The sequence below is a fragment of the Egretta garzetta genome, unplaced genomic scaffold, assembly GCF_000687185.1.
Source record: "Egretta garzetta isolate BGI_Z169 unplaced genomic scaffold, ASM68718v1 scaffold18, whole genome shotgun sequence".
In the NCBI taxonomy this organism is placed as follows: Eukaryota; Metazoa; Chordata; class Aves; order Pelecaniformes; family Ardeidae; genus Egretta; species Egretta garzetta.
In genome coordinates, this window is record NW_009260616.1 from 2,600,275 (window position 1) to 2,611,307 (window position 11,033).

General features: G+C 42.0%; 1 protein-coding gene across 1 annotated transcript in view; it reads left to right on the top strand.

Annotated features, from left to right (window-relative positions):
• The window catches only part of NT5DC1 (5'-nucleotidase domain containing 1), a 155,535-nt gene extending 146,730 nt beyond the window's left edge, over positions 1-8,805 (top strand). Inside the window, exon 14 of the mRNA XM_035900694.1 lies at positions 6,159-8,805. Coding sequence (XP_035756587.1) covers positions 6,159-6,277 — 119 coding nt within the window. The 3' untranslated portion in view covers positions 6,278-8,805. The remainder of the gene's footprint in view (positions 1-6,158) is intronic.
• The last annotated feature ends 2,228 nt before the right edge of the window (positions 8,806-11,033 follow it).

Below are 11,033 nucleotides of genomic sequence, written 5' to 3' on the forward strand. Positions count from 1 at the left end.
GAGAGGAGAACATGACAACGTTAACCCAAGTTTGGAGAGTAAGGCTGGTCTCGGTGAGTTTACCTCAAAATGAAAGTAAAGCGGCGTATCATTGCTGCATTTATCTTCATATAGCTCCTTCACACTTCGTTCTTTTTCTTAATCAGTCAGAAATGCCTGTCATCTCAAACAGTTGCTTGTTTTCAGGCTAACTTCAACTTACCTCAGAAGCCTGTCCCACCGCCCTTAGATCCAGGACAAGTCATTCAGACAGAAATTAATTACCAGGTTCCTGAAGGACTAACACCTGCTAATAGGATCTTGGCATTCTCTTAGGAATTTTTTTTAGATTAGGTCTTCATCTAAATATTTAAAAATATTATAGTCTAATATTTTCTTTTGATCGGTTCCAGATCAAGCAAAGAACCACACAGGGCTCTTTTTGCAAAGGATCTCCAAAAATCACCATTTAAACTACAGCAAAAGTGAGAGGAATTTCCCTCATGCACAAACAATGAGTTTTCTCACATTTGCTGCACCAAAGAGCAGAGGAGTTCCTAAGGCTTTCCTTCGCTGCAGACTCCACCAGGCTCAGGTGTGAGTTTTGTGCACACCTTGTGCGCAGCTGTTTTCTTCAAGCCGGGGGTCAACAGTCCCTTGGCCGTAGGGTAGACCCAAAGTAATGTGAATTGGTACTCCCAAAGTAATGTGAATTGGTACTCCCAAGGTAACAGCCGTGAAACTGCCCGCCACAGGCACTCGCAACAGCCACGATGGGGTGGTCTTTCCATCCCCCGGGCACTCGTCCCTCTGCAAAACTCTTGACAGCGAGGCTGCTGCTCCACATCTCCCTGCAGGCTGCCGCTTGGTTTTTTCCAGTGTCGCCCTCTTCCATGTTAGATAGAGCAGAGGAGTGACCAGTGAAAAACCCCAGCTCTTCCTCAGGCCGGGCTCGTGCTACAGATGTCTACTGGCAGAGCCGCAGGCGTGATCTCTGACTGATGCACCTGTGTTGGCAAAAGCTCTTACGTGGGTGCAATTAAAGCAGCAAACCTGCACTCCTACTGAGGCTAATTTTAGTCTTTACTCCTGGGTGCCCAGGAATAAACTGCACTGGCTCATATAGGACATTGCTGGTGCCAGCTACATCCAAACTCAGAAGTTTTAGCAACTTCTTTTTGTAGAGCATACCTGTACTGAAGAGTCCCCCCTTTCCCATACAACACTGCACACCCCTCCTTCTCCTCCTCCTCTTCTTTCTCCTCTTTTGAGTCACAGCATATACAGACAGCAGCAATGACTTTCACGTAGCTGATGGAAGGAACGCTTTCCTTGTGCTGACTTCACCGTTTCTGGAGCTTTGTTTTAGTACAGCAAATGTTTGACCTCCTCGTCAGGAAAAGCACTTTTGCTAAAAATAACCCCTATCAGATAAATCTACTTGTGACCTTGGGGTTTTTTCTTTTTGCCACTAGTACGCTCCTTCACATTCTGAGCTCTCGCTGCAAGCGCTGCTGGGACTGTTATAAAATAGAAATGGGTCAGGAGATAAAAACATTTTGTATTTTAAAAAAAAAAAACACACCTGCTATAGCTTACCGGCAGATTGGCAAGTCAGGTCACTCGCCAGCGCAGCCAAACTGGTGAGCTCCCCTGCGGCAGTTGTGCTTACTCCACTGGTAAGAAATTATTATTAGAAATTATTACCATTAAGAAATTAAAATTTTCCTCTTTTCTTCAACAGCAGCTCTGAAATGGAAGGAAAGAATTGTGGCAAAGCTTCTAAGCCAGTGTAGTTACTGGAATTCCTGTAAAAGCAAAAGAATGAATACTGGCTGACGGTCTGCCCCTGTAGTTATACCACCTGGGTGCTGAGCCGTAAGATAGAGCTCTGTCTGTGCTTTCTGAGATTTTGCTGCAATTAAGATTTTTCAAGTTAAAAACTTGGGTATCCCTCATGAAGTTTTAGCTTTCCTGTCTCTTCTCCTTGTTGATAATCAGGAGGATATATCTGGATTTGCTTAAGCACACAAGCCTGCTGTTTGCTAGGAGGTTCCTGCAGCGCCTGGCTGCAGCCCTGCTGATGGGCAGGGAGCCGACCTCAGCCAGGGGAGGGGAGCTCTGCTTTCTGTAGGGCTTCCCACTCGTCACCGCGATGCTTCTCTTGTGTCATGATTACCAAATGTTGGCTTTGCTTTTGTTGGTCAATACTGCAAAACCATTCCTGACATTTCTGCTGTGTATTTTGGGAGAAATCTGTTTCAGTCTTGGACTGTGTTTTTAATAGAAAAAAAAAAAAAAAAAAGCCTTCCATCTAAAGAGCTTAGTTAAGATTATATTTGTTTAATGTATTGGTTTGTTCAAGGAAATCTCACAAAAGGATTAGACGTGTGTATTGAGTTTATCAAGCAGGCCTGCGTCTGGATTAGATTATGATTGTGTTCCATTCAGTTACTCAAATATTTTCCTGATCACTCACTGAGAATACTGCATTTTCCCTTCTTCTTGTGGTTTCCTTTTCCTTCCTTGTGGATGGACCTCTAATTTTGCTTCTGATAAAAACTCGTGGCTGTCATTTAGTTTGCTTACACTAACTGCACACAGCACACAGACACTGAGATGTTGTCAGCTTAATAACTATGAAATTAATGCATCCGTAAGACCTAAATACATGCATGGATATGGGTATACATAAGCATCAGAGCTCAATGTTGTAATTAATGTCACTTAATACCTGGATCTGGATAACTAGAACACAGTGACTGACAGTGGTTACTGTTCAAACATCATCATTGCCATTTTATTTACGCCAGGGCTACTGGAGTCCTGCAAGCAAGGTAGGGCCGGGCAGGATTCCTGCTTGCGAGTTCAGGCTGAGGTGCATAACCCATGAGGGCTGCCCAAGCCATTGGGAAATGCCAGTAAGGCTGAATGGTCGCCGTGAAGGAAACTGGTTTTCATCACCCGCGCTCAGGCCCTGGTGTGGGAGCAAAGAAAGGCGTGGGACAGAAATTCAGGAGGATGCATCTAACAACTGAGATTTCTGGAGGTCTAGAAAGGGACATAGACCCTGAGACCCTCCATGCCTGACTTCTCCAAAAGTTAATATCCCATTTGTCTTGGGAGCAAAATGAGTCAGGGTGGAATTACCTAAGTACAATGCAAAAATTCTGGGGTCGTGGTCCTCAAGCAATTGGGTGGAGCCAGCTCGTTCATTCTTCCAGCCTCAGGCTGTTTAGTTTGTTCAGGATTTGGGGTTTTGTTTGAGGAGAGTGGCAATACAAGAGAGTGGATGAGTTTTGTGCTGAATTAATTATAAGTGTAGGTTAAAAGTGGTTAGAGCCTCGCTGTCAGGTTGTATCTCAGAGAGGACTGGCTCTCTGCTCCCAGCCTAATTTATCACTGTCCATCAGGGTTAGGGGAGAGAAGTGGGTGGCAAGATGCAAAGGTCTGCCAGGCCAGCAGCAGTTGTGAGCATGCACAGTAACAGAACCTGGAGAAATTTACTGGCAAAAACATCAGGAAAGCAATCAACTTGGAAATAAGCAACTATTTTTTCCCTGAGACTTGCTTTATTATCAAATACTGTACCTTATTTTTTTGCGTGCTGTTGCATCAAGCTGTGGCCTGTGCAAGCATTTCAGATTAGTGAAACAGAGCTGCTTATAGCTTCTCTGTGTCACCAGTGCTAATATGGAATTAGACCGGATATGAAATTAATTGCTGCTGTGTCAGGAGGCAGGCTCCAGATCTGCATTGTTGGTTTTTGTTGATGAGCCAGCATAGCTGGACCTAGTGATACCGTTGTTCCTTACATCAAAAGAAGTTGGACTGAGCTTTAGTGTACAATTCACATGATACCTTTGCAATCCAGGGCAACTGCAATTTATTTTAAGTTGCAAAGGTTTCACAGAACTTAGTTTAAATGAGCTTACAGCAGTCTTCGTCTGGATCTCCATTTTGTCATAAATTTTGCATTCCCCCAATAAAAAATCTTCATTTCTCTTGCCCTGTATACTTGCCCTTCTTCCTCACCGTGTGTTTATTCATAGCCACTAAGATTCCAAGTATGCCTTTCTGGATCAGTCCAGAGATTTCTCATAAATATATCACACGAATAAAGCAATAATATAAAATGTTGCATACTCCAGGCAAAGCAGATGCAGGAAATTAAATCATTGGTGAAAGAAAAAATGGAAATAGAGGAAGATTTTTACTATGTTTGTGATACATAAAATCTGCTTAATGGGTGAAGACTAGTATCTGCTTCATGCAATTTTCAGTGATGCCTTGGACAACATTTTTACATATGGATACCTTCTGATCATCTTCCAAAGCCAGCTTACTCAGACAAAAACAATATTTAAATGGATAAATTGGGGTTGGAATAGTAAAAAAGTCATTATTCTCTTCTGGGGTCTGGTGCATTGTACATAGAATGGGTTTGGTGTTTTAAGCTGATTGTGTAAAGCTAGTTTACCAGGAAATATCAACAAAATTACCATTTTGATCCAACTGATTCTTTTCTTCAGCATAAGCAACTCTGCAGCAAGTCTACCCCTTTTGTGCTGCTCTTTGGTTAAACTACTCTCGGGACGCTCCAGATTGCTGGACTAAAAAGCTAGTGAAAGCTTTTATATAAAAGTAGCTGTATGGCTTTTCATTTTTATAGCTCATATTCAGAAATATTTGCTTGCTCTTCTATTACTATTTGTTATTTTGGAAACCTTTGTTTTAAACAGAGTTGTCATAAATAGACTCAGCAGCCAGTAAATCCATCGGGCCCTCCGCAGACTAGAAAAACATCTGCCTGTCCTGCTGTGCTCAGAACGGGCTCCAGAGATTCCCCAGACTCAGACAAAATGAGAAAGTGTACTTCTTTGACAAGCTGAAGTAACCCACTTCATAACGCGTCATTCACTTCCAATCAAGTTTCCGCCTGTTTTTATTGCAGCCTCTATCTGATTTTTCAGCTGGATCTGGATACTAATTTGCTTGCTTTCGTTATGTTTAACGTGGTTTTAAAGCTGCAGACCTGGATGCTGTCCTGGTGCCCGCCCGTGAATCACTTGTGCGACAGACCTGGACTTCCTGTTGTTTGTGCCGAAACACCCCAGATCGTGTTTTTCTGTTGCACAGAAGCTGCTGAGGGGAAAAAAAAAAAAAAAAAAAAAAAAAAAATTAGCCTATGGTGACAGGATATCATCACCCCAAATTTAGTCCAACTTAAAAAAAAAAAAAAGTTGTCATTAATAGCTTCCTGTTCAGATGAGCTGAGTACTGGTTTCTATGTTTTGCTTTGGTTCTAAAGAGACAACCTGGGAAGGAGCTAACCCTTTTCTGTTGGTTGGGGTTTCGGGATTATTTTTTTTTCAATTATTGGAAGGGCAATTGTTTCTTGATTGAATTTTTATTTGTGTGGTTTTGTAATTTGGTTTCTTGAACTTTGAATGCGAGGTGAGCATGGGAAGTATCAGTTTTCTGGCTGTGAGGGTGGGTGGGTCACTGCTGGCAGTAAAGACTTTTTAAAAAGCTACAGAAAAGAAAGCCTTGACTGTTCAGAACTATTTTAATGCATTCAGTGTTCTTTACAGAGTGGAAGTGGCGAGTACACCAAGTTACAAGTGCAGATTTCTAAGAACACTTGGTACAAAATGGTGTTGTTAACACTGGACTGCAAGAAGGTCTAAGAGCTGGAGCCTTTGGGGAATCTTGCTGTAATAGCCACAAAAAAAACCAAAACAAAAAAAAAGAAAAAGAAAAAACCTGACTTCTTTATTTTAAACTTAGCCCTTTTATGAGTAGGTTGCTGAGATAAAAGAGGAAGGTGGCAAACTGAAGATAGAACTGAAAGTGTTCTAGTGGGAAAACTCCATCTAGGCCCAGTGAAGATTTTTGTTTAATTTTTAGGCATTAGTTTAATAATATTCCATGGCTAGCATTATTTTAGCAATCAAGGAACTGAATATCCTTTACTGCAGTCACGTAAACTTTGAAAGTCAATCCCCTGGACAGCTGAAGATGTAAAATAAATATGTAATCACACAAGCTGATTGAGTTCTAATGCTGGTGAGCAAACAGCTCCAGGGCTCAAGAAGAACTGCTGTTCACCACAGGCTTATTTTTTGTGTGATACAGGCTGTGTTGCTAATCAGATGCGGTATGTTTCTGTCTTTCAGATTTACCACTGGATTATAGATTTACACGATTTTCCTCAAATAGCTCAGCAACTGCCGGGTACTACCCAAGCCCTCCAAGAGCACTGCTGCCAAATGAGGAGTCAGTGACTATGAAATAGGTTGGCGTTTTTTCCTTAAATAACCCTGTGGTCCTTACTTAAACTACTATCAAATGCTAATTGGTGAAAATGTTGTGTGATGCTTCATAAAATAGAGTGATGGATTAAAGCAGACTCCTGTGTAGACTTGTGTTTCACTTGTTGCTCTAGTCCAGCTGGAATGAGTGAGCAAGGCATCCTTCTCTCTAAATCTTCTGACCACCACTACCTTTCATGAAGTGCTATCAGCTTTTCCCATGCACTGCCCAAAGCCTTCAAGAGAAATGTACTCACCCCAAGTTACATTCTGCATTTTCAAGGACATTTTCAGTACTATCCCTATTTCAGGTGATGCTGTTGCTACCCTAAGCCCCAGGAAAGACATGAACCAGACCCTCAAGTCATATTCCATTAAGAGTTACTTCGGACCACCCAGGTTCTCACCATAACTCAGTGTTTTGCAGGCTCTGAGGAATTTATTCTCTCATGGTAACTGTTCTTGGAGATACAGAAAGACTGAGGCCCAAAGAGAAAGACCCAAAAGGAGACTTGAATGGGATTTAGGCAGCTAAATGACAGTCCTAAAAGCCTTTGTCACATGCTTCGTATTCCTGAAAGTGCCTAACCACTATTCAGCAGTAAGGTTCCCTACATGCCTTTTCCTCCTCTAGTCTTCAGCACCTCAGGAGCCAGAGCTCCTTTGCAGAAGGAGGGCAACCTGTGTACAGTTCCCTTCTCAGCATTCTCCACCTCCCTGGGAAATTCTTCCAAGAGTAGGAAGGATATGGCACCCAGCTATATAGAGCCATCTTTGCTAAGTACAGCCTCAGCCCAGAAGAGAAGCAAGATGGAAGACTTAAACTGAATATGTGATTTCTTATCAACTAATTTAACCAAACAGACATCCTGTTCTCTGCGGGTTCAGTTCCTAAGACCCGATTCTGCAGCGCTTTTGACAGGGAGCCTTCGGTAACTAATGCAGGGTAGCGGATGCAAAAATGTGTCAAAGATAGTTGTTTAGTCAGCAGTTCTGTATAGGCACACTAGCGTGGCAGAGTTTTGGATAAATTTCCCTCAAAGTTTAAAGAAATTTTATTTTCTTGCTTTCACAAAAAGCTCACAATAAGAATTTATTTTCTGAGGCCTACACAATGATCAGAATGGACTTAACTTGTGTTAACATTTCACTTGTGTCACCATAGCACACTCGATTTTTGCAGCTTCACCCGTTAAAATATTTTGTGTCAGAATCAGACGCAAACACCATTCCACCTCACCTCAGAGATGTCAGCCGTTGTTTCCATACTTTTTTCCTACCTTTGTTTCATTTACACGGGGATGTTATTTTTACATTCTTGTGGTCCCATATACTTATAAGTAATATGCAACATTTCCAATTTAACATCAAGCATTGGTTTTTTGAAAGGGAAACATAAAATAAATGAGGAAAAAAATTGAGAAAAACTTTCCTTAAAACAAGGTGGGTGAGGAAGAAAAAGGAAAGTGCCATTCTCTTCCTCATAAACTGTACGCTGAAAATACTTGACTTAAGAAGGTAACAATAAGTAATACTTGAGTTTATTTTGAAATTTTTTAATTAGCATCAGTGTCTTGGGCAGCAAATCTGGCTCATAAGGGCATGATTTGTATTAAGCAGAGAGATACCCAGATTAAAATCTCAGATCCCCAATTACAGCATCATTTGAAATAATAACCTGAATCAAGTACTCCCCTGCAAATAATTTCTAACTAGGTTCTGGTCCAAACCAATATTGTGTACCCTCACATTTTGCTGTTCTGAATTTGGAACTGATTTTTGTAGGTTGGGGATTTTTTTTTTCTTGTTTTTTAAAGGAAATTAATTAAAATTGAATTGTTAGTGAAAATCATCTGGGTCAGTCCTTGGTTCCTGGTGCCTCAATGGAGAAGCAGTATTTTTTTTAACGGAAAGGTGACAGATTCTAAGGACAGCCTGAACACAAAGCTCACCAGAACAAATACATACACGGATTTGCTCAACCGGGAAGCGACATTACCCGTCTCTGACGAAGGCTCTCACCAGCCATTTGCACTTGCTGCCGGAAGGACCACACAGTAGCAGAGAAAGAAGTGGGTAGCAGCAGAAGGCTACTGTAAGGATGGTTCCATGTGCCACCATATGCTGGAGGAAGACTTAGGAAAAATAATTGAAGCATTTGCCCAAAAACCAGAGTTGCTGTGAAATCGGGACTTAACCACTCTTACCAAAGACTCTTCTTATTCAAGAATCTCCGAAAATTATACACATCCTATTACAAAGCAGAGATTGGCAATGGAGGAACTTTAGGAGGGCGACCAGTGCTGTGATGTCAGGAGAGCTTTTGGAAATGGAGGTGGCATGGAGACCAGGGAGAAGAAATGCAGGTGGCATAAAATTGGTAGAGCGCTGGCCATATTTAATAAGCCACTGTAAAGACACCATCTTCTTCCTTCTTTCTCTTTTTTTTTTTAACCTCTGGAAATCTCTGAGATCTTTTGGATTCTGTTGTGAGAGGTCATGACAGAAAGATGGCTGAAGTGCCTGCAAAACTATCTTGAGTATCGGCAGGGAGACATACAATTGTAAAGATTCATTAGAATCGCTGTGTCTGGTTATATAGCCCTGAAAGCCACAGTTTTGCTTAAAAACAGAGATGAATACCACGTCTCTTTTGGCATCTGTTTTGGTATAAAGCACATGTGTCTGAATTTTAAAATAAAGACAATTTATTTCTGAAAAAAATGTATGTTCTCTGAATTTATTTTATAGCTGAGCAGCAAAAATAAAAAAAGGGAGACAAGGTCATCGTGAAGCAGTGCAAGGAGAGTTTCGTGCTACAGCCTCAATCAAAGCAAAACTTGACCCACTCAGAATAAAAGATATCTAAATCAGCCAAAAACTAGTATAAAGTCATAGCTTTAATACACTAATACCTTTAATACCTATAGGGAAGTCAGCTTTGATGCAAAGCAGAGCTCACTGCAAGCGTTTCCTGAACAGGGCTTGTTCCTGGAAACTAAAGGCTTATAATCCCCAGTGAGTAAAAGTTAAATAAACAAATGCAGATAGCTTATCCGTGGTAGATATGGGGCACTGCTTGACACAGGCCTTTCTGAGGCTGCTGCTTGCCCGGGCTGTGGGGCGCTCCAACCCATCTGAGGACCAGATGTGTGATAGTGCAGCACCGCTAGAGCTATTCCTAAGGGAACTCCCAGGAAAATTTGTCTGGTGATAGGCACCAGGAACCAGCACTCCCCAAACTGTGTAAGTAGCAACCAGCCATTGTCCAACGTGGCATGACAGCCTACCTAGGGAAAAAACATCTATAAAATGGGAATACAGTAACACAAAACGGGGGCTTGTACACAGATGCATGACGGGCAGATCTTTGGGATGCAGAAGGGCTCCAGGGCTTCAGGCAGGGTGCATTCAAATAAATAACCTTTAGCCCTGCCCACATTGCCCAGCATTACAGCAGCAGTTGGCTATAACAATTGAAAACGATATGAGCCTCTTGCTATGGCAAGGGAAAACCATGCCTGCCACGTCCTCCTAGGTCACATCTTTGCCAGCAGCTGTACAGGCTTTAGGGTTTTTAGCAACCTTCTTGACAGATACTTTGGAAATTGAAGAAATTTAACGTACCTCACTGGCAAGTCGGAGATTATTTATCGGTTGCTGTATTGTAAAATAGGACACAGAAAATGATTTACCGCATGCAATACACAATACTGATCTTCATTTGAGGGAAAATAAATATAAACTCTGGCCCAGCTCCAAGTCATTGGCCCTAGCACACTCTGGATCAGATCTGGTTGCAAACCATGTATCCCTCACTAAAGAGCTGATTGCTCTCATTCAAAACTGTTCACTTGTGTTTTCCTGAGAAATGGTTATTCTTCTATAGAAACCTCAATGTTTTTCCTTCCAGGAATCATCATCCAACCTGAGAAAGGAGTAGGGTATGGCCAACACCTAGCACCCTAGCACAATGCGTGGTTTCCAACCTGGCTTGGGGTGCTTCTCTTTTCTATAGAAGCATAGTCATATCTTCTAGCTATGTAGAACAATATACAATCTGTAATCATCTTTCTTGCCGTCAGTAGAGATATGCTTTTACATTCCTCACAGTGGCTTTGTTTGAAAAGTGTTTGGCCATGACTTGGCCAATCACATACTAAATAAATATTGTAGCTTCACCTTTAAGTCTTTCCTCCAGGGGCCAAGTATGCATTAAATCATACCACGGCAAATGGCAGCAGCGTGCAAGAATGTATAGATTAGCAGAGAGATGCCAACAGTGAGAAGGCAGTGCCTGACCTTCCATGTCAACCTTCTTTTGCCACCATAGGGAACAAAAATGCATTGAGCGTAAAACACACTTTTGTACACAACCTTGATGTCTGACAGTAGAGTGAGTTGCTCGGAAAGTCAGGTGTAGAAATAAAGTCTCTTCTCTGCAAAAAGGCAGGAGTCTCACACGCTATGCCATGCAGCGAGGGGTCTGATAGGGAACTGTTGCTCCTGACTTGCCCAGCAAGGGGGCACAGCACGGGGCAGCCTGCTGCTCCTCAGAGGCACGGAAGGAGCACGACAACTTTTCTGGTACATTTAAGTGACTGACTTTTAAAATAAAATACGCCTCTTTCTGTACACATCCTGGGAGGCAGAAAGTATTTCAGCTGAAGCGTAGCATCAGATATAGGAAGGAAAGCACAGGGCTAAGCTACAGGAACCTTATCTCTGCAGAGAGTGCTG